General features: G+C 49.8%; 7 protein-coding genes across 7 annotated transcripts, besides 2 other annotated features; 3 read left to right on the top strand and 4 right to left on the bottom strand.

The window, feature by feature from the left end:
* Positions 1-1252: 1252 nt before the first annotated feature.
* Positions 1253-3553, bottom strand: N7457_001087 (uncharacterized protein; the record flags this gene model as incomplete). The annotated part of the gene is made up of 3 exons (XM_057172133.1): positions 1253-2292; positions 2370-2810; positions 2872-3553. 3 exons carry the CDS (start codon positions 3551-3553, stop codon positions 1253-1255), a joined length of 2163 nt encoding a protein of 720 aa, XP_057036036.1.
* An 802-nt stretch (positions 3554-4355) lies between these two features.
* On the top strand, positions 4356-6505 carry N7457_001088 (phosphate-sensing transcription factor PHO4; the record flags this gene model as incomplete). Its single annotated transcript, XM_057172134.1, has 3 exons — positions 4356-4853; positions 4902-5937; positions 5988-6505. 3 exons carry the CDS (start codon positions 4356-4358, stop codon positions 6503-6505), a joined length of 2052 nt encoding a protein of 683 aa, XP_057036037.1.
* Positions 6506-7533: 1028 nt separating this feature from the next.
* On the bottom strand, positions 7534-9385 carry N7457_001089 (putative MFS maltose transporter; the record flags this gene model as incomplete). Its single annotated transcript, XM_057172135.1, has 5 exons — positions 7534-8114; positions 8185-8491; positions 8542-8790; positions 8844-9101; positions 9191-9385. The coding sequence occupies 5 exons, from the start codon at positions 9383-9385 to the stop codon at positions 7534-7536; spliced, it is 1590 nt and encodes a 529-aa protein (XP_057036038.1).
* A 3261-nt stretch (positions 9386-12646) lies between these two features.
* N7457_001090 (S1/P1 nuclease) lies at positions 12647-13732 on the top strand (the record flags this gene model as incomplete). Its single annotated transcript, XM_057172136.1, has 2 exons — positions 12647-12777; positions 12847-13732. 2 exons carry the CDS (start codon positions 12647-12649, stop codon positions 13730-13732), a joined length of 1017 nt encoding a protein of 338 aa, XP_057036039.1.
* Positions 13733-13976: 244 nt separating this feature from the next.
* Positions 13977-14262: a sequence feature (Protein overlapping with rRNA (N7457_001091, KAJ5794492.1) was converted to a misc_feature.).
* A 247-nt stretch (positions 14263-14509) lies between these two features.
* Positions 14510-14646: a sequence feature (Protein overlapping with rRNA (N7457_001091, KAJ5794492.1) was converted to a misc_feature.).
* A 604-nt stretch (positions 14647-15250) lies between these two features.
* On the bottom strand, positions 15251-18607 carry N7457_001092 (Aconitase/3-isopropylmalate dehydratase large subunit alpha/beta/alpha subdomain 1/3; the record flags this gene model as incomplete). The annotated part of the gene is made up of 4 exons (XM_057172138.1): positions 15251-15570; positions 15635-15741; positions 15793-15912; positions 15969-18607. 4 exons carry the CDS (start codon positions 18605-18607, stop codon positions 15251-15253), a joined length of 3186 nt encoding a protein of 1061 aa, XP_057036041.1.
* Positions 18608-19029: 422 nt separating this feature from the next.
* Positions 19030-20909, bottom strand: N7457_001093 (Pyruvate carboxyltransferase; the record flags this gene model as incomplete). Its single annotated transcript, XM_057172139.1, has 4 exons — positions 19030-19098; positions 19150-20655; positions 20707-20851; positions 20902-20909. 4 exons carry the CDS (start codon positions 20907-20909, stop codon positions 19030-19032), a joined length of 1728 nt encoding a protein of 575 aa, XP_057036042.1.
* A 790-nt stretch (positions 20910-21699) lies between these two features.
* N7457_001094 (Oxoglutarate/iron-dependent dioxygenase) lies at positions 21700-22792 on the top strand (the record flags this gene model as incomplete). The annotated part of the gene is made up of 3 exons (XM_057172140.1): positions 21700-21861; positions 21923-22084; positions 22136-22792. 3 exons carry the CDS (start codon positions 21700-21702, stop codon positions 22790-22792), a joined length of 981 nt encoding a protein of 326 aa, XP_057036043.1.
* Positions 22793-23060: the final 268 nt, after the last annotated feature.

A 23060-nucleotide genomic window follows, 5' to 3' on the forward strand; every position in this document is an offset into this window, starting at 1 on the left:
ATTATACCGTAGAGGGGAAAAGCCCTGTTCCCTTCATTCTGGATTTGATGTGACCACTTGTGCCTAGACTCATTGCCGATATCTCCTTTGTTCTTTGATGGTGTAGTTGACTGTAATACAATTGTACCTTATCCTTTGACTCTACTATCTTCGGTAGACTTATGGATTTCTTGTCTCGTATCAGCGATGCTATAAAAACTGAATGAGACTTGATCACAAATCCCGATTGTGGCTTGTGTATCACTCTCATATATTTTCCCGACTGATTGCCTTCCCCGTGCATATCAATTGCATTGTACCTGCGTCCTTCTATACAGGGCATAGTTGAACGATGTACGGCATGTTCTACAAAACGGTTCAGGCGACGATAGGAGAATTCGATGAGCTAGTTGTTGATTAAACCTAACGACATCTCCTGTACTCCGTACGGAGTACTCTGTACACGTCTGTAGATATCCCCGGAGTGTTTGTTGCCCTAATATTCAAGACACAAATAACAAAAGGATACAATTTCCACAACTCTTAGTGCCTGCTCTCGTAGCCACATTGCAATAAGAATCCATCATCGCCCAAAAAATCGAACGGGCAAAAAGATATGACAAGAGTGGGATTTGAACCCACGCCCCTTTCGAGACACGGAGACAGTTATGAACCATCGGGATCAGGTTGACCTGAACCGTGCGCCTTAGACCAACTCGGCCATCTTGCCAATTGGATGGAAGAGGGCGCTCATTTCAAAATTATAATCCAGTAACATGATGCGGCTCAAGAAGTATTTCGTGTGTTTCAAAACAATGGTACTGCATGGGATTGCTCCCTTTTTTATGAGAGATTTGACTACCTACGGCCCTGTCCGATCAACTCCCATGACTTGGTTAATTGCTTACACAATTGATGGCTTTGTATAATCTGGATGTAGGGCAGGACATTGTACAAAACAATCCATAAAATTGTTCACACCGAAATCGGAGTCGAGTATATGTATGTAAAGTTATCCCTATTCGACTATGCTATGCGGCCGAGAACTGCGAAGATAATAGTCACAGAGCCATACACCGGCCACATCAGACGCTGGGAGGGTGGGGAGGAGGGGTGGATAGGAAAGACCTCCAGATGAAAGAAAAGCATCCACACTGCTCGATGACAATTGACGAACTAAAAAAGGAGGAACAAAAGAAAGAAATCTTAAGCCAACAACGCCCACACTCATATCTTCATTATCATACCCGAGTCATCTGTCCAGGTGATCGATTTACCGTTCCATAGTACCGCACCAGTAATCGATCCGGAGATCCGAAAGATATCTGGTCGGCAAACCCCAGGTACGGGCAAGCCAAAGCGCCAACCCACCCACAACCCCCACACTTCCAACAATTCGAACAAGCATCCAGCTCCGGTGGCCGAGCTCGTCAATCCAGCCAACCACACCGAGCGGGTCATTCGGGTTGAAATCCGTGTAGCGATACACGGGCCTGGAACTGGCATGTGAGTGCATGACCTGGAAACCTCCAGGGTTCTTCTCGCCCATGGAGCCATGCAGACCACAGAAGCCAGGTGTCTGCGAGAGAGGCACTAGCGAGCCATCAACAACGCACTCACCCAGCCGCTCAGTTAGCCATACAGCGCGCTCGCCTCGAGACAGCGAGGCGTATCGATCGCGCTCATTCTGCAAGCTGCGCTGCAGGTCGGTCGCCCATTGTGCCAGCCGGATCTGGGCCATGCGCTCCTCGTGTCGGGTGTAGTCCGTGATGCGGGCCATCGCATATCCCGGAGGAGAACCGGCGGATATGGAGGCCCCTGAGACTGAACGCCAACTAGTAGATGCAGTTGACTCACTTATGGCATCATTCGACTGCATATTAGGCAATGAGATTGCCTGAGGCACGGAAAATGAGTCGGTGCGTTGCTGGATGAGTTTCTTTGCGGCAGAATGGCGCATCCAGGCGATGTTGTCACGATCAAACAGTTTCTTGACCAGAGCATCTAGCTCCGAAGCTACAAGTGGTTGTACATAATCTGGGTTCATTAGGGTGCTTGCATCCATTGTTTCTGTGTCGATTGCTTTCTCCGAGGAGACGGCATATGGGGGTTGGGACTCCAGCCTGTCTAGACCGTTCGGTGACCCACCGAACAGGAATGATTTGATGCCGGCCTCGTGGGCTTGCTCGTGGAAGCGAATTTTCAGGGTGTTTATTTGGTGAGAGGTGAGTGCGTCTGCTTTGGATACGATTGGAATTACATTGCTTAGCTCGCAGAGCTTGCGGATGCATTCCACGTCTGCTGAGAGGGTATCTAGACTCACAAAGTCAACACTTGAGGAGCTTGTTCGGGGAAAGCAGTTGCCTAGAAAGACAAGAAGGAGAACTCACCATTAGAAATCAAATATAAGATGACATCCACCTGGGATCCGCCATTTCCTGCTAGCAAGTTTTGGAAATCAACACTAGATCCATTGAGCGCATTGGTAGCACGGAAGAATTGCTGTCTCATATATTGCCCAATAGCATCAGTTTGGGCTGCGCGACTTAGGTTTGTTGCTGGGGTGTCCACGAAGCAGAGGTTCCTCTCTAGGACGACTTCTCCGATGCTTTTCCGACGCTGTAGCACGCGTGAATCTTCCAGATCCGACCACCACGGAGGATAAGGTTTGGTACTAGCATAGATTTCCGTGGTGTAAGTTAATGTCCCCCGATATCGGGGTCTAGAAGGCCTGCGGCGCTCCAAAGAAGTCAGCTGTGGGATGGTGTCGACGTGTACAATATCATCGCATGTCTGAACGATAGACTTGATCAAAGAGGTTTTGCCAGAACCTTTTTCCCGCCCGGAATAATCAGTTAATTGCACGAAGTCTCTGGGATGACGGAAACTCACCAGGGGCACCAGCTAGAAGAAGTTTGAATCGGCCGATAGTTTTGCCTCGCTCGGTGAACGGTCGCCGACTAGGCATTTTGATACTTGGCATGATAAATTGCGAGGCTCCACCCGGGGCCAGACGTGGAGACCCCTGGGGCCTCTCTTCCTCATCTCCAGACCCAACAGCTTGACTATTGATTTCATCTGTGATGGAAATATCATCGAGTGGTCGTAATGACTGGTTGGAAATAGATTTAGGGCTACTGGGCAGCGACGAGGGATCATCAGAGATGCCCAATGTGAGCGGAGTCAAGGGCCGAGACACCGCATGAATGGGAGATGGATGCCCCGACGATTCCTCGGAGTCTGGGTTCAGTGAATTCAATGCTGACCGGGGCAGTGTAAAATGCGATTCTAAATCGTCGGCTGCCTGCTTCAGGCTGTCATTTGCGAGGTGCTCGCAGGCAGAGGATGTGAATTCGGATTGGGATAGAGTGTCATCTAGGCTTTGTACTCCATACATTGTCTCCTTGGCATCTTCGGGGATATCTAGAGATATATTTGATTCATGATCTGAGGGATACGGAGTGCGGGATAGAAAGAAGCTTGTGGGGGCCGTAGTGCGGGGATCGAGGGATGGGGATGAGGGACGATCGTAGGGGGTTTTGTGAGAGAACGGGAGGTCTGGAATAGGTCTCATGATGAAGGCATTTCCCAAAGAGCCCAAGATACCATACCAGTGAACAAGGGAACAAGTGAACAAGTCAGCAAGTCAACAAGTCAACCAGTTCGAATCTCTGGAAGTCTCAAGGTGATCAGGTCATACGCTCCACGTCACGAGGTGATAAACCCCTCTGATTTCTGCCTGAGGTATCTCTGCATCGCATGCTGATGAATTGCTTATATTGCGGATCTTGGGTCAATTGCGTCAAGTGCGTAAATTGCATCCAATGCTTATTTGATTCGACATTGGACATATTTTCCGAAGAGGACTGGAAATTAGACATGTCTGGATGCTTCTACTCCATATCCCCACTGTGGGTTAGGAGAAAAGGAACTAATACCGTGTACAACATACAACGTAGAATAGACAGATGCACCTAACCGCTTCAATTTCGTACTTTTCCCCTCCGACTTTTGACACAGGCGCATGTAGCGCAGAAACCCGGGAAAAGGACCCAAAGAGTCTCTCACACAGTGGCAACCCGTAGTAGCGAGCCGAGCAGGATGTACGGAGTACCGTGTCCGCCCGAATAAAGGTTGATCTCCACCTCCAGGGCACCGTGAGATCTCATTTCCACGATTCCCGGACTCACCTCCTTTCCCCCGGTATCTATCTAGAGTTCGAAGGATTTGATTGTCTTTGGATTGTCTTCTGCTTTCTTTTTTTTGCTTTTTCTCTCGTCATGTCTCATTGAATCCCCAGAATTGACTCAAGATCTTACTTCTCCCCTCACCGGTCTGACTGGCCCCCTCTAATTGAAATTCGCCCCCCTACCAAGATGGAACAGTCGGCCATGTCGTGGCCGGAGCAGCTCCGTGAGAATACCCTCATCACTGCGCCCGGGGACGAAGAGTTCTCCAACTTGTTCGAGTTCAACATACCCTTTCCCGAAGTCGAGCACGGACCAGGGAATATGCAGCATTCTCTACCGACAACCACCGGCCCGGATTCCGATATGGCTCACTTGCGATCAAACCCCGTTCAGTATTCCGTCCAGATGGACGGCCTCATGGAATTTGGCGATCCCACCCAGCCGCACGCGCATCCCGGCCACTCAATGCCTTACTCGACTCCCAGTATGACGCCAGCCTTCTGCGCGCAGGAACCGTCGCCTATGGCGCAACCACCAACGCATCAACATTACATGCAGGGTCAGACCATGATTCCTCCCACTCCGAACAGCATTGAGATGCATGGAAATGCTGCCCGATATCCCCAGCGCGTGGGTGAAACCCCGGATATGTATGACGGATATTCACGCATCAACGAGGAACAGGTTGGTTCAGATGCAAATTCCAAGTAATTCTTTTGACTAACAAACAAGGCTCTCTACACTCCTCTTGTTTCACCAGCTATGACACCCCTGGAGAACCAATTCCGACTTCCCGAATACACAGTCCCTGGCGAATACTTCACACCGCTCACCTCTCCCGCCCTGGAGGCTCAAAATACCGACTCTAGCAGTTACCAGTACCATGCAAGACAGGTGTCGGATATGGGTTTCGTTCCCACTGCTGCGGAGATGAATCCTCTCCCCGGAAACTCGGCTCCACCTTCCCCCAGCATCATTCGGAAGGCCAACGCTCGTCGCCGGCCATCAACGACTACTGCCCGGCTTAACAATGCATTAAAGGCCAAGCAGTCTCCTATTATGCGGGCGCAACGTAAACGTAGCACCTTGGCTACCAATTCGGAAGAGTTTTACAACAGTCTTACCCAGGAGTTGAACTCTACGAAGCCGCAGAACCAGGACATCCGCTCACTCCGGTTCAGCAGCAATGAAGGTTCTGGTCAGGACTCGGTCTCTCCCGAGCCATTGTCAGAACCATTAATGCCTCCTCCAGCTCTTCCTCCCCCGCGGATGTCTCCTGCCATTATCCCTCATTCCCATGCTTCTTCGCCTGGCACTGCTGCAACCCCTGCACTTTTGATGCGCCTTCAACGAAACCAACATTCACAGGACCCTTCGGGCCAGTTCCGCGGTCAAGCGCAGCTTGCAGAACCTGAATTTTCAGATGAGATAATGGAGGATATCTCCCTCCCCGAGGCAGCTGCCTCTTCACAACTACGCCCGAAACCAAGACGCATTGATACTGCCATACGGACCCCTTCGATTTCCACAAATGGAACCCCATTCTTGGATCCTTTGTCTGCGGCATACGATCAACTTCCCAGTACCTCTCTTGCGCCCAGCCCGCGCACAGCTGCAATGCCATCTCCCAGTGGACCGGTCCCTCGGAAATCAGAACCCAGGTCCACATCTAATCGGAAACGACCCAGTTTAAGCTCCACTCAGGCTAGCCCACAGTTGCGACCTAAGATTAGTCCCAGTATCCAGCCACTGATGAAAGGCAACGAGAGTGAGTTATATCAATTGATCACTAGGGAACTTGTACTAATTATATGCCAGGCATGACACAAGATGCCCTTTACCTCGCTTCAAAATCCAATTACCAACATATTCTCGATGGCACTTTGCCTTCAGGTGTGAGCTATCCAGAGGCATTGGCAGAGAATTTGAGCTCCAAGCGGACGAATCACAAGCTCGCCGAACAGGGACGTCGGAATCGTATCAACAATGCCCTCAAGGAGATTGAGCTTCTCATTCCGCAGGAATTCATCGACGCCCGTAACGCCAAGGAAGCTGCACAATCGGGCAGCAAGGTCACCGAAAAGGAGAAAGAGAAAGAAAAGGCAAACCAGGCCATCAGCAAGGCTACCGCGGTGGAGATGGCCATTGATTACATCAAAACCCTCAAGATGACCCTGGATGCAACCACTGCCAGACTGGCTGCCGCCGAGGCCAAGTTGTCAGGCGCGCCTTCCCCGAAGGACTCGGCTTCCAGCCCTAATGTCGCTTGTACTTCCACTACTGAGTCTGAGAAGAACGTGGAGGGCATCACCTCGGACACGGAGTGTTCCTTGTAATCCATACTTCCTTCTTTTAATATAACCTTCGCACCAGACCACACGCTTGCCTAATCACGCAACTTACGTGATGAGAGGAGACCAAGCGACCGGGGTTCCCCCCTTTTCTTCCCTTTTTATGATGGATCTTTCGTGCAATTCTCCTATGATCCATGATTTGTTTTTCGAGATATTTTACTGCGATTTGATAGCGTCGGTGTTCGAACTATGGGGGTGGCTTGTTTTTGTTCCTGCTTTTCTACTTACTGGAGAACTTTTGCCATTTGGCTCTTTTTTAATCTTTTGAGTCGCTCAGGCCTCCCTTTTCCCCCTACTAGACGTAAGCGTTGGTGCACGCCTCTGAGCGGCCTGATCTCTGATGTACGACAGCCCAAACGAGCACCATCAATTGCAAGCCGCTAACTCTCTCCACGTGTAACCCTACGCTGTACCCCTTTAGATTGCCCCTTCTGGCCCCAGGAAGCACTGGCATTCATGTTACTACCTGGAATATTTGCTCGTTAGCTGCATGTCGAATACGCGATGCAGCCTACGATTTAATCTAATCAGTGTTACTATTCAAGGTGCTTCCAAGAACCCCTTGAGGGCCTAGAATGAGGAATATAGTAGGGGACTGAAGTGTACTAATGGCTCCATAGAGGCTCTCCAAATCTTGTTCCCAATCATCGCAGGGGGGGGGGGGGGGGGGGGGGTCCTCCTTTCTTAAGTTAGCAGGGGGAAAACGAAAGGAATTGAAACTAGTACGCAAGATATGTTCGTACTTCCTCTGTTCGAATGTGCTTGGGTCTAGGGTTCGAAAATCTGATGCATGGATTATTTCTAGTACGGTAGCCTAAGTAGCTAGCTAAGTAGGGCCCTCAACGAGGATCATGGGTAGAAGTAAAACTATTTATTAGATATGTATTTAGTCGGTGGCAAAATATCTGTTCAATGGGTTTGAACAGGTAGTCTTCATCTGAATCATCTCTTTCAGTCGTCACGCTACAGTAGCCCAAAAAGATATTTTCCTCCTTCTCGGTCGCCATAGCTTACTCGTTATCCCGAACGTCAATGACAGTCGTCTTGAACTTCCTGGCCGGAATCTTGCGATTGAACAAGATGTCACTTTCACGGTAAGAGCGGTCCTTGAGCTCAGGAAGGAAGAAGTAGGCCGAAATGAAGCAGACGATGGCGGTACCTCCCCAGACATAGCCACACTTGCCGGCAAGATTCCATCCGGTGGTGTTGAGCATCTGCGAGGCAAGGTAGATCATGGGAATTTCGGCAACGTAGTAAGCAGCACGACCGATACCGGTGCTGAGGGCGCGAAGACGGACCGAGGACGTCTCGGAGATAATTGTGTACGAGATGGGTCCGAGGCTACCGGCAAAGACGAAGGAGATTAAGATTCCCAGCACGGCCTGGGCGTAGTTGGTCGCCGAACTCTGGGAGACCGAGGCGCAAACACCGAGAACCATCAGTAGAGTAACGTTGGTCGCTGTGCCCCAGAGGTAGATGGTTCGACGGCCGAATCGAGATGCAAGAGGCAACGAGATGATATTGGCGACAAATTGGAGACAAGAGTTGATCAGGTTGAGCTCAAAAGCGCGGGAGGACGACATTCCGGCTTCTAAACAGGGGGGGGGGTCAGTGATCTATTAGTGCTTCCAGGTGGATCAGGATTAGGGATGGTTTCTTACGTTGGAAGAAGTAAGTGGCCTGGTTGGCGATCAGGTTACCGGCGAAATTCTGCGATGCGTATATCAAACAGGTGATGATCGTTCGTCTCAAATCGGTTCCCTTGAGAAGGTCGAGGAGGGTAGGGGAGCCTCCCATCTGCGCTTCAATCTCGACGGTTCGCTCCATCATGGCAAGTGACTGTTGTGCATGTTCTGCGTTGCTACCACCGAGGCGCTCGATGGAGCGAAGAGCCTCGGCTTTGCGTCCGCGACGAATCAACCACCAAGGAGACTCGGGGGCGAGGAAGATCAGGACCAAGAGTGGGGTCTGGAAGCGTCAGAGCATGCAGAAATAACTTTTTAGACATAGTGACTTACGGGGAAGACCCATTGCAGGGCAAGAGGCACACGCCAGGCCCACTCATCGGTTTGTTTGTTAAAGCCATAGGTGGCACCGGCGACGATAATTGAACCGATAGACCAACTCATTTGCAGAGTGGCTGTGCAGGCGCCTCGAAGAGAGAGCGGAACAATCTCACTAGCATAGGCGGGGGAGTTTGCAATGAAGAAGCCCCAAGGCACACCTTCCAAAGCTTGTCCAACCACAAGGAGAGCGAGCGAGTCGGCCTGATTAGAGGTTAGATGGTTAAGCTCGGCGTAAAGAAGGCAGGACTACTCACAAAGAATGAAACAAAAATGGTGGCGTTCATAAGCATTAGGGCGAAGAGGGTGGTCCAGCGGTAGCCAAATCGGTCAGTGATGGGCCCAGCCATGAAGACACCAACAAAGGCACCACATTGGCCGGCTTGAAAGAGGGCACTCTGCCATTTGGTAGGGATGGTCCACTCATTGGGACCGGTCGGGACACCGTATCTTTCTTGGAAAGCAGGAAGTGCAACGAAGTTACCATTCAGGAACATGTCGAACGATTCCATGACCTGACAGGTATTAGCCGAAGTTCTACATGGGGGATTCGGGGAACAAGATGCGAACACCCGAATCCGGGGGAACTATAATATAGACTCACGATCGTGAAACACATGGTAAACGCCCATAAACAAGCCCAGGGATGGCTCTTAACGGCCTGCCACGTGCCCATCTCATGCTCGCGGTTCTCACCATCGAAGGCATCGTTCATGAGATCCTGGTTGACCAAGACCTCGGATTTTTCGACGCCGGCCTTCTCATCCGGCAGCTCAGTCGACTTAGTATCTGACGACATTTTCTCTCGAATTCTTCGCTATATCTAGCGAGTCAATGCGAAGAGAAAATAAGAACACAACGCAGTCAGAGGGGGCGGAGAGAGGCGGAGTGGGAGTCTTATATCCCATGCGTCCTCCGTACATGCGCTAACGTTTCTTGACCGTCGAATAGCGCGTGATACGTGGATTAATTGGAATGCAACCAGTGAGCATATGCGTTTGAACAAGATATTAGCCCGATCGGATGGTCAAGCAGGGGTGCAACCCTGTGCCGCCGGGGTTTTGCCCATTTCCCCAGGGTTGAAAGCACGACGGTTACAACGCCAGCCATTTACCCGAAGCTGGTCAGGGTATTGAGCCTATTGGTCTGGAAGCTTAGCTGCAACTAGAAAAGGTTAGCCACCAAGGCCTAGGGCGTTGGCAACCCGCTGACCAGAATGATGGTGGCGCTCCAGTAGCCGTCTTGGGAGGGAGGGGCCGTGTTTAATATAAGGGGCTTTGGTAGGACTTTTAAAACGCGTATTTTCTGGGGTACGATTTATCTCACGATGCGGGGCCCCGGACGAAAGGTAAGGGGGGTTTAGCATCTAGGGTGTTTAGGGTGTTTAGGGTAGTTAGGGTAGTTAGGGTAATTAGGTAGTACGGAGTACGGAGTACGCATCTAAACGAACGCGAGTAGGACCCTGCAATGCGATTCAAGTGGGTTAGCACATGTGCATCGGATGTGACATGACAAAGAAACAAGAAACAAGTAAAAAAAGGAAAAAGAAAAGAAATGTAAACGTCTCACGAGCTATCCCCCTTCTGGCCTAAGGCGAACGCCTCGTTCTCGACCGGTTACATTTATCCCGTGGCCTGAGCGTGGGTCGAATTAGTCCGACTTCTGGGTTTCCTGCTTGGACATTTACCGAGGGTTTACATGCGATCAACTGGTGATCAACTGACTTTGTCTTGAGCTAAAACGCCCGAAATGTTGGTTTTTCTGTTACTCCTGCCTCCCTGTCTTTGGCCCCCGTCATTCTCGGGAAAAGAGGGGGGAAATCTTGAGGAAATGATAAAAATGATAAAAATGATAAAAAAAATAATGATAACAACAAGTTGTATGTATAGATATTAAAATCGATTCCAATAAGAAGAAGAACCAAGAAGCACTTCACAGCACGCCCAATAGCAGCGTTAAGTTCCCGCCGATCACCCACATCGGGTATATGGCCAGTGCTACCGTACATCGAGGTAGATGAGCTGCGAGATCTGTTGATTGAGGGCCATGGGAGTGGAGCTAAATATGCACAAGCACTAGTTCTGGGGGCTAGCTCGAACCTCTTTGTGTTATGATTGAGAAACAATGGATATATCGGTGGTATCTCCGGAGTAGTTCTAAGAACCACGAACTGTTTGGAGGCTTTATAGTCTTAGTTGCTTTGGTCTGGCCACTGTAGATAACTAAACAGTCAAAGAATCAGGCCCGAGCCAAAGCCCCTGGGAAGGATACCTAGCTTCTAAGATTCGACATTTATTAAATAGCATAGGCCCTCATCTCGACCTTGCCACAGCAACGCACCTCACCTGGGCACCGTCGCCTCTTTCTTGGACCCCACACACCTAAGTGTCAGGTCACCAGCAGCGCCATGCCGTATATATCAGCCATATCCAGAGAAAATGGTGTCACTGTTCTCGAGTGCTATACTACAGGCCTGGATTAGCGCCGCATCATAGTGAAAATTTCCGATGTTGATCGTCATCTCTCGGACGCGGATTTGATGAGCATGGTCATTGAACGTCTTCAAGATGAAGAAGCCAGGGCTGACTCGGGATCCATGAACGAGCTAGAATCATTAAAGATCTCGTACCTAACTATTGACAGCAGCCCGTATTTCCAACAATGGATTGACATTGCGGTAAACAACGCCAAGAACCATAGGGCTGCTATCATGTCTGGGCGTGTTTATATTGGCCAGGGCTATCTTTTCTCAGGACTTTACACGTCGCACCACTGCCTTGGTGACAAAGCGGCGTCTCGAACCTTGGACTGAAAGGAAACCTCCGAAGTGACGGCTTATTGCTTTCCTATATGGGAGTAGGTAGGGCACTCGTACATATTTACAGGAAATAAAAGGATTGTGAGAAGGTGATTCCGACCGTATACTGTCAGAAGGTCACGTTGATCAATATCGATTTCCAACTTTGCATTGGAAGTCACGGGGAAGCAATATAGGGCTTTGCTACGAACAATGAAGCCTGCCATTCGCCAGGATGTGGGGATTGACACTGTCCGACTCACCAAGTTGTTCCCTAACATTGCCTCCACTCGTCAAGACAGACATGTTGCACCGACTTCCCATTCATCTAACAGCTATGTCGACTGAATATGGGCGACTAACCATCACCCATCGTGAACATCAACATTCACCAAGATGTCGGAACCAGGTCTCCCCCAAGAGATACCTAGGTAACTTCCTGATCCCATCATCAATAAACTAGTATCTGTATCCAGGTCAACATCACTTTCGTCGAATTCTAGACTTTGGGTTCGCCCATCTTCAATATTCAACACACCCACCATGCTCACCTCTCATCAGACGGCAAGGAAAAAAGGCCTTTCAGACACAGACCCATCATCGGGAATCTCTCAACGTTTATCGGATGAAAAAACCAAGTTATTACTCTTTCAACTGACCCCTAGCAGTTTGAACGATAGGTTTTTGGATCGCAACAAGAAACCCGTGACTTGTGCTCCCCTTTTGACGTTAACGGTACAGGGAAGGGACTCGCAGACTGGACCCTCGAGTACGCTCGCTCTAGACGAGACTTTCTCTTAGACGCCGGCAAAGTTGCATGGAATCTTGTAACTTGAATTTCGAGTTCCCTGCGTCTATGCCTTTATCTACTGTCACGCGCCCCATTGCAAGTTTGGAATTCCAACCCAACCGAGATAGCTAGTTGATCGCTTCAACGCCGGTGGACTCCGGTGGACTTACAATTAGTGCCAAACCCCGCAAATCAGTTCGCGAATCACACATCGTTCTCATGATTATCCTTCTTATCATCTGATTCTTGAAACGTTCTATCTTTATGTGTTTAGGTAACATTGCCCTCAGGGGCTGGTGTCACTCACATCGGGGACCGCCGGCACCAACTATATAAAGTCGTCAAATCTTCATCCTTTTTTCCCTCACAACACTGCTTGATTTCGACATTGTCCTATCCCTGCCGTGGTTGCTCTGCGCTATAGCATAAATCCATTACTTTCATATTGAAACTTCTCCGGTGGTGATCGAACAATGGTGTCTCTGTCGAGGGCGGCTCTCCTTACCCTAGGAGTGACCCATGGCGCAAACGCCTGGGGTGCATTGGGCCATGCAGCTGTTGCCTATGTTGCACAACATTATGTCCACCCTGAAGCTGCATCATGGTAAGTTCTCCTGAAGGACTTCAGATCCCCGCGAGTATGCTTTATCCTTCAATATTAATGCATCTCAAGGGTCCAAAAAGTTCTCAACGATTCCTCCAGCTCATATCTAGCAAATATTGCTTCTTGGGCCGATGAGTATCGCCTTACTGATGCCGGCAAATGGTCAGCCCCATTGCACTACATTGATGCATTGGATAATCCTCCAATCAGCTGCGATGTGGACTACGAGCGCGATTGTACCGACGAGGGCTGTTCAATCTCTGCCATCGCCAACTATACCCAGCGCGCAGGTGATGCCCGACTCGGCAATGCCGATACCGCAGAAGCCCTCAAGTTCCTTGTCCACTTAATCGGTGATCTCGCACAGCCGCTGCACGATGAGGCCTATGAGCTTGGCGGCAATGGCGTCAAGGTCACCTTCGATGGCTACAGTGAAAATCTCCACTCTAGCTGGGACACATACATGCCCCAAAAGCTGATTGGGGGCAACTCCCTCGAGGATGCGCACTCATGGGCCACCAGCCTGGTTGGGGAGATCACCGCGGGCAGCTACAGATCCAAAGCGAAGAGTTGGACCAAGGGCGATACTATCAAGGATGTTGTCACCACCGCTACTCGATGGGCGACGGATGCCAATGCTTACATCTGCACCGTGGTTATGCCAGATGGACCCGATGCCCTGACGACTGGTGACCTCTACCCGGAGTATTATGATTCCGCCATTGGCACGATCGAAATTCAGATTGCCAAAGCTGGTTACCGACTGGGCAACTGGCTCAACATGATTTATAAGATTAAAATCGCCGGGCGCCACCCAGGCAAATTTGTCAAGGAGCACCATGAACCAGGCCATGGTATTCTTCCTCCACCTCGCCAGCCAAGTCGTGCAAACCTAGCCCGAGCGGCCATGGGAGGATCCTGCTGTACCTCTAAGGGGCGTGACCACAAACACTGAGCTGACGATGGCATGTTCCTGCTGATACGCAATTGAGACGATTATCAGTGTATTACTCTGCATTTTGTGGGTGTTTCCCGCAGAAATACTCTTATTGCGATGCGAAGAAAATAACTGTTTGAAATATTCCTGAGGCCCGCATTGCTTGGATTGCTCCAGGACGTTATTTCTCATCAATACCTAAGTAGGTGCTTCATTGTTCCATGTAAACACACAGTATCTGTGATCCTTTTTTTTTAATTCGTTAGTAGCTGCTTTGGAGGTTCGATTGAAGTTGTGTAGATGGGATAGCATGTGCTCCTTGTTGTTCCACAACGAAGATTCCTCGTGTCAAACATATCAACAGCTTGTCTTCTACCACCCACCCAAACAAAAGACCTGCTAAATCTAAGGCAAAAAGAAAGCAAGAAAAAAAAACACGAAAAACATACAACAGTGAGGATTCGCTGGTGGTCACCCACCCAACTACTAACTCACCGGCGTGTGGCTTGAGTACGGCTGAGCGGACGGGAAGCCCTGTTTTCCACACCCTATGGTCGTATGTATTAGATGCTACATTAGCTGGGATTATATTATAAAATTATAGAAGAGGTTATAGGTTACGAATCCCAAGGTTAGGGTGAAAATTATCCGGAAACCGTATCACAGCCCTAACCACCCACTAGGGCTACGATTGGCCACCTAATCCGGCTAAATTGACTGACTACGCCGTAGGTTTTTACACATACATACGTCCTTTCATAACATATTCGAGATGGGAAAAAAACAAAAACATACAACAGTGAGGATTCGCTGGTGGTCACCCACCCAACTACTAACTCACCGGCGTGTGGCTTAAGTACGGCTGAGCGGACGGGAAGCCCTGTTTTCCACACCCTATGGTCGTATGTATTTGGTTTTAGTAGCAGAGAGAACTATGTAAATTGCTAGATTAGTTTGGAGATTGATGCAGATCTAAAAGAACACGGTCATCATCGCTGGAAAATGAAGTGGCTACCTTTGTGCGAAGTAGATGGCAACAGAATACACGTACCAATAGGACGATACAAATCACAACATCGTGAACCCTCAGTTATCTTAATAAGAGTATAAAAGTGATGTCCCTGTATTAGAGGCATAAGGTCAAAGGACATGAGGAAGAAAGGCTGCAACGCCATAGGTACGCTAGCAATGGGTTGAGAACAAATATTTTGTTGAAAGAGCGTTGGATGGGAAGAAAATGCCGTGGTTGTATGACTGACAGTAATGGTTATATGATATCTTCTAACCTGATTGAATTGCGAGCATATCCACTAATTCGGTCGTCCATGCATTAAATGAGCGATGTACTCTCCTTCGTGACCTTGCAGTAACGATGTTGCCAAACAACTCAGTCCTTGACAGAAGTCTAAGCAAAGAAGCCATTTGTGAGATCCCGGCTCCCCGAATATCAAACTCTGCAAGAACACAAAGCACGAGGGTGTAAAGTCGCGCTATACCGGCTAATCTCGATCTCAATCGGCTGCTCGAAGACCAAAATCACCAGTCCAAAGCTCTCTTCACTGTCTGTGCATTTTTGCCAGCTGAATCGCCCATTGGGCGGCCTGTATTTGCGCTGGCAATTTTTCTGAAGACCGATCGGCCAAACCGATTATACAGTGGAAGCACGCCCCCGGCTTCAAGAAGTGTTCTTTCGATTTCTGACTGCTGATAGCGGAATACTCGATCAGTACCTTCAATCCGTACTGTCTGGGCTCGTCGATCAATGATGACAATTGATCCTTCATTTGCAAGGGTGTAGAATTCGGGATCCGGTAGGGTGATATTGAACAGGCCCATGTTGAGCTGGTTCCGATCATCTGCATTCTCTTCTTAGACTCTGGCTAACAACATTGGGAGGGTATTAAGATGGTCGCCACTTACAGATAAATGCAAATGTAGGCGCAATCACTGCTTCGATGCCCGCTCCTTGCAACGCTCTGACTGCATCCTCGCGGGACGAACCACTGCCGAACCCACGATCTGCGATGCTGTGGTTGATCAGTATCCCGACTCCAAGGGTTGGTAATGGTTTCACTTACATGATCGTTGCCCCATCTGTCACGCGCTTTCGGAATTCAGGACGATCATACTCGAAGCAGTGACTTCCAAGTTCTGCATTATCAACACCAGGTACAAACTCAGCCGGAATGATTGCGTCACTGATATATGAGGTGTCAGAAACAGTCTCCGAAAGTGGAAATGATGGCCGACTCACGTATCCACATTGTCACCAAATCTTTGAACCTTCGACTGGATAACCCCGTCACAAGAGATCTTCGCCACATCCAGGGTCGAAGCAGGAGTCTGAACGGGAGCGCTACTACTGGCATCCACGCAGGCGATATTTGATGCAAGTACTGGATTAGGCTCGCTAATCTCGGGGGCAATACTCAACGAGACTCTCTCACTTCCCAAAATCTTGGCCAATTTCGCTTTATCAATTTGATCCAGCAGTGGCTGTGGATCTGTTATCGACATGTTGAAGCTCGAGGCAGCAACCACCGTGGCGCAGCTGATACTTCCAATGGCACCTTTGCCCATTCGATTCCGAAAGTTGCGATTTTGTGAGGAGAGCCAAACTTCTCCTTCACCTGCAACATCGACATCGTTTATTCCAACGCAGTACGAGCAGCCCGGGGCTCCGACGTCAAATCCTGCCTGCCGGTAAATGTCCAAGATTCCGTGCCGCTCCAGGTTCTTGATAATGCTGAGACTTCCAGGTGTAACTCTTCTCTGCCCGTCACCAGGAGTCATGCCCGCTCGCAGGCCAGCTTCTAGAACCAGTCCTCCCATAATTAGATCCTCCTCAGTGGTGGTACAGGCTCCGATGAAGCATCCATCCAACCTGGTGCCAACTTTCTCTGACGTGGGCACAACATTATCCGGCTCAGGATACAAAGCGATGGTCGTTGCAACCTCCGAGAGATTGACAGTGCGCACTTCAGCATACTGAGCGCCGGGATCGGCTCGGAAATAGAGGCCCCCTTGATGTTCCAGATGAGGCCTTTGCGAGATCCATTCTGCGGTGCTCTCATCAGCTTCGAAACACGCGCCCATCCCGCCGAATTCAGTCGTCATGTTTGCAATGGCGAACCTGGCATCCATGGATAACTCCTTCAAACTCGGACCGCCGTATTCAACCGCGCGCTGGAAGGCGATCGTGTTTCGTTTGAAAAGGCCGAGTATGTGAAGGATCACGTCCTTGCCGCCCACCCCGAAAGGCAATTGACCGATGAAATTGATACGGCAGATCTCCGGCACACGAAACCATGTCTCTCCCGTTACCATTGGCATGACGACATCTGCAGCTCCAAGGCCAACAGCTAGTCCTCCCACACAGCCAGCAGAGCAGGAATGAGAATCGCAACCCACAATGATCTGACCAGGGAGTGCTCGGTCGCGCGTAAAATCGGTATGAAGAATACTTGTATTGGCAGGGAGGAAGTTGACGAGCTTTGCTTCCCGTTGGAAGCTTTCCGCTTTCTCAATCAAGCCTCGCTGTCGGGGTCGATGATTCGTGCGAGGGTCAACGGTATGATCGATCGCCAGCCACATCCGGTCATTGCGATGCAGACGAGGTCTTCCCATTTGCTCATATGTCTTCTCCATTCCTGCCCAGAGAATCTCGGAAGTCAACGTCCAGTCAACCTTCACACAGATGATCTCGCCAGGCTGGACTTCTGGTTGGCTCAGCCCAACAGCGGCATGGGTCAATATCTTCTCGATTACACCCATTGGACGCCTTTGGTGCATCGGAAGAGGTGAGAGTGAGGCACTCAGTCCTTTCCGAGAAGCTACATGTGAACTCGCGGCCACCATGTAATAGTCCAAATGCGTCATGAATTTGCTCATGAATTCCTCCGGAGAGGCTGTACCACCAGCACTGGGGGTCCGGATATTGCAACCAATGAGTTCAATTGGATCCAATGTGCGTCGAATTGACCTAGCGACTGCCACAGCCTCTGCAGGTAGAGCAAACGCCAAGTCAAGCATCAGGCTTATGGCCAGTAAGATTGGGACTGGGTCCGAAGCTGCTCCGTTCGCACTAGCTTTACCCGGTCTCAAGATCACAGGGTTCCTTCTGTGGGTCTCGTTTGGTAAGTCCACAATAGTCGCCGATGCCAGCAGGTTCTGTAAGCCTTGGAAGAGCTCTCCTGACTTTTTGGATATCATATCTCCATCAGGACCAGTTGTCAAGACGATGCCGTTCAACCTAGTTGGGTGTGAATCTAGGGCTGTTGCTGCCGCGTGCATCGGTACATGGTGGAGTGGGACACGTGGAAATTGGTTGCTGAAGACCTCAGTAACAATGGAATTCCAAAGTGGCAATGACTCAATGTAATGAACAGGCTTTGGCGGCGAAAATTGCAATGCGTAAGCTCCTGCCCAACGCGCCAGCCGTTCGATGCTCTCGCGGGAAACCTCACCTCCAGTCTTCGTGTGCGTAGCATCACTGACCAAGGAGATATCTAGTCCTTGGACGCCGTTTTTCAGCGATCCCGTTGAGACAAGTCCATGACTGGGAAAGAAGAAAGGTTGGACGTTTGCGAAAGCTTCACCCTGTTCAAGCAAGCTCAAGGTTCCTTTGACATGCTCCTCTCCAGTCCCGCACACTACCACAGCATCTGCCTTCGGGCATGTCTCCAAGGTGGAAACCCTCAGTGATTGGGGATGGTCAGCATGAGTGGTTTTCCCAGACGGAGTTTCGGTAATGTCGAATTCAACCCCTGGTCTCGAGGTCTCGATGAAACCTAGCACCTCCCTGGCGAGGGCTACCATCTGAGCGCTGGATTCATCTCCGGGGAGGATGGCGAGTCTGTTTATCCGATTTGAGGGAATTCGGATAGGCGACATGGCGATGTGATGAGTGTAGGTGATTCCAAGATGCTACCTCAGTATGTAGAGATGTAGAGGTCAGCTCTCTTGGAATGGGGATATGCCAGTATATATACCCGACGAATCCGATGTCGGGCACTTTGATTGTGTTTTGGCTACGTTTCCTTTTGATTTCATTCGTTTATTTCTTTTACTACAAAGCAGTCCCACTTGCCATGAACGTTTGCTACTAGTCATGGCCACAGGCGCACAGTGGAGTCGGCACATCCTGTTACGGAAAGTTTTCCAGTCGATAGGGAATCAGTTACATAGTACCTAGGGGTTTTGCAACAAGGCGAAGTGCCGGACTTTTACGCATTTTCAGACAAGTTCGATTTGAGTCTCTGACTGGCAAGCAAAAACAAGAGCATTAGGCAAGATTTCCGGTGGCTACGGTTTCTTCAGGTAACATGAACGATTGGCAGAAGTCTCAAGAATTGTCGGTTGGAGGGGAGCTCCTCTTGCAGATCCTGTTTTCAGTCAGTACATAACTTGAGCGGTACACTGCAGCATACACTTACCAGAGCAGAGGAGAGACACGCCATAGCGATAGCAACATCTTCACGTTGAGCAGCCCTAGCACGCCATACATTCCGGCACTTGACCAGTGCAATAACCAGAGGTTCCCCTAGGCTACCCTGAATGCTGCGCGAGACAACTTCATACTCCAAATTCAGCCCTGCCAAAGACGAAAATGCGAACGAGACGGCATCTGCTGCATTTTCACCCACCGCCACGACTTCCCGCTGGTGACCCCAGACCAAGACGATGGCGCGCATGATAACACGGCCTGTACCATCTGCCGTGGGTGACACATCACACGCAATAATGCGAGAATCCATCTCCAAGATGGAGTAGTGTCGAAGGAACGATTGTGTGATTTCAGCCTCTGTCAGCCATCGCTCCTTCATCTCTGACTCGGATTTGATGATTTTCGAAAACTCTTGTTGGAACTCCTTGGGTAACTCCAGGTTCAAGGTTCGCTGCAGCACCCATGCCACACCTCCTTTACCACTCTGCGAATTGATCCGAATGACAGCCTCATAAGTAGCCCCAATATCCTCCGGGTCTATAGGAAGGTAAGGAACTTTCCAGGTCCCGCGACCGTCCAGTGATGTAGCGTCTCGCCACTTTTTGAACCCTTTGTTTATGGCGTCCTGATGTGACCCGCTATAAGCCGTGAATACGGATTCGCCGGCATAAGGGGCGCGCACGGCAACGGGGATCTGAGTGATCTTTTCAACCGTTTTCCGAATTTCAGGCAGATCAGAAAAGTCGAGTCCCGGGTCAACTCCTTGACTGTATAGATTGAGTGCAAGGGTGACGAGATCAACGTTACCGGTGCGTTCGCCATTACCAAAAAGGCACCCTTCGACGCGCGTAGCTCCAGCCAGCTGACCAAGTTCTGTCGCCGCGACAGCACAGCCTCGGTCATTATGCGGGTGCAAAGATACCACGACGTCGTTGCCCGTGAACGCACGCGCGAAAATCTCCACCTGGTCTGCGTAGGTGTTGGGTGTGCAGCGCTCCACGGTGGCGGGGAGATTGAGGATTATGGGGATATCTTCTGATGGACCCCATGCCTCTTTGACAGCTTCGCAGACAGCGATTGCATAAGAAGAATCTGTGTCTGAGAATGCCTCAGGGCTAAACATCAGGTTCCAGGTGGTCCCTTGCTGGGTTGGATCATCTTTCGTGATGGATCTGGTATACTCGACACATTCGACTGCAGTGCGCAAGACAGCCTCTTGTGTCGAGTCGAACATGGTTTGGATGAAGCTGTCACTAGTGGCGATGTAAAGACTGATGATGGCCTTCTTTGCGCCGGTGACACTGTCAACCGTGCGCCGAATGAGCTCTTTTCGACATGGCGATAGGACTTGAAGCCACACATCTGAAGGTGCAGAAGCAACGACACTACGAGTGAAATTGAATTCTGTGTCAGATGCACTGGGAAATGAGATGTCGATCTCAGTGAAACCAACTCGTAGGAGCATTTTAAAATACTCCCATTTTTGTTCTACATTCTTAGGAAGATGTGAGTGTCTTGAAACCCCGAATGCCAAGGATTCACTTACCATTGGACAAGCAAGTGCCTGATTCCCATCACGAAGGTCCGTCGCCAACCAACGCGGTCTCTTTGTGATCCGCTTGGACGGCCATGTCCTATCTGGGAGGTCTGGAGGGATGAAAGCATCGTATTTATCGGAGGGATTGCGAAGCCTAAGTCTGGTCAATTAAGTTGATCAACAAATTTCTAGTCCTGCACATACATAGGCATGGTGGGCGGCAATGAACAGAGCTCGGCCTTTTTGTCCGTCCTTCTCGCAGCGTACTTGTTTCCATTTAAAGCCTACTTCTACTGGTTTTACCCCTCATGTCAAACGCCGATGAAGACACCTCAATCATCTCCCTTATCATCTATTATCTTTGCATCGCGTAATTCTGAAACCCGGCACTCCTTCAGCTGAGGATTGCCAAGGTGCAACTTCATTCCATGGTCTCGTCCTGCCATGGCATTGGACGAGCATGGTCCGATATCGCTGCCGGGGAGGCAGCGTTACTTCCTCCGTAGGGGTATACGAGGTTTAGGATAATCTTATGCCAATTGCCATTGCCGAAGCGTAGTTCTCGGCCCCCATTCAGCTCATTGCAACACTGACTAGTCTCAGCGGAGCCTCTTTTCTGTCAAATCGCTAGGTCTGAAGAATGGCAGGAGTAAGCATAACAATGGAGTCCGAGCCACCACCTTGCCGGGATAGATGCAGCATGCATATCTTCCGACCAATAAAGGACTTGAATAATGGCCAGACCATATAATTTGGTCTTGGCATGAGCTGAGCGTAAGCCCTAGTGTTGAGGATTCAGACTTGTGTCAGTTGCATGACAATGAGATATCTAGAGAAAATTACAGGCAGCAAGAAATCAGAGTATCGCGATTGCGCTATCGGCCTCCTTTTCCCTAAGACTGCTGACGGGGTAGACTATCCGCTGTAATCTTATAAGTCGTTGTGTGGCCCCGAAAAAAATTTCACCAAGAAGTCTAGTTCAGTTGTTCCTTCATCGCCATTATGTCGATTCCTGTTCTTGACGCATCTGCCCTCTCTGAAGGGAATGCTGAGCAGCGTGCCGAATTTGCTACCAAGCTCCTGGACAGTCTCAACACGTTTGGCTTTGCAAAGCTTGTGAATCACACAGTTCCCGTTCCTCTTGTCCAGGAGACTTTTGATCAGGTAATATTCCGGCAATTCTATCATTAAAAAAAGCAGGAAAACTGACACTTCCAATTAATAGATCAAAGCCTTCTTCAAGCTCCCGTACGCCGTCAAAGCGCCTTTGAAGAACGACCCCAAAAACGGACAGCAGCGAGGATGGAGTGTCCCAGGAGAGGAAAAGACGTGGTGGCTTGAGAGCAACAATGGGGAGATAAAGGAGCCTAACTTTGGCGACAACAAGGTATGCACCATATCTAAGCACAGAGTTTTGTAGTTCTGACTGTCATCCTAGGAGAGCTTTGACTGTGGACACCCCGATGACAAGCAATTCCCCAACGTATGGCCACCCGAGTCAGACCTACCCGGGTACCAGGATACGATGAACCGATTTTTCTTCTCATGCGGAGATCTTACACTAGTGCTCCTGCAAGCCATGGCCGAGGCGCTATCCCTCGATCCGGAGGTCTTCACTTCCCGATGCACAAATGAGGCTAGCACCATCCGCATCAATCACTTCCCGCCTATTGAGCGCAAAACACTTGACGATGGCAAAATCAGTCGCATCTGGCCCCACAAGGACTTCGGAATTATCTCGCTCGTGTTCCCCGACGTGACTCCAGGACTGGAATATGAGGATCGGAGTAACCCTGGCACTTTCATTCCGATGCCGTACGGCTCAGACGAGGAAGTCGTTGTCATTGTCTCTGAGACTCTGCAGCGCTGGACAAACGGCCAGATTGGGGGTGGTCTCCACCGTGTAACCCGTCCGCGGGAGTGTGAAGGGGAGACGGTTCCGGAGCGGTGGAGTCTCGTTTACTTCAACAAGGCGGACCGGCATGTGAATGTTGGGCCTTTGAAGGAATTCCTCAAAGACCAGAAGCCGATTTATGAGGATCTGAGTGCTTTGGATTATCAGAGTCTGAGAAACGCTGCTCACTACCCTGGTTAAGTCATAGGTGGCAGATAGAATCATCTAAGAATTGATATTTTATTGTAACCTGTTATTCTACGAAAGTCCCAAGCTTGCATTTGCATATCTCACCGTTATAGGTATTTGACCTTCATTAGTATCTTATGAGCCTTAAACAGATAACTATGATCGTTACTCCTCCTTGGTCACCTAGTGAATACCGAGGTAAATACAACGTCCACGAGTTGTGCTTTGATTTATGTTTGTGTAGTGGGGTCAACCCGTATTCGGAGCGGGCCGCCGTCGG

The sequence above is a fragment of the Penicillium paradoxum genome (assembly GCF_028828445.1).
Source record: "Penicillium paradoxum strain IBT 22861 chromosome Unknown utg000002l_segment0_segment0, whole genome shotgun sequence".
Taxonomy (NCBI): Eukaryota; Fungi; Ascomycota; class Eurotiomycetes; order Eurotiales; family Aspergillaceae; genus Penicillium; species Penicillium paradoxum.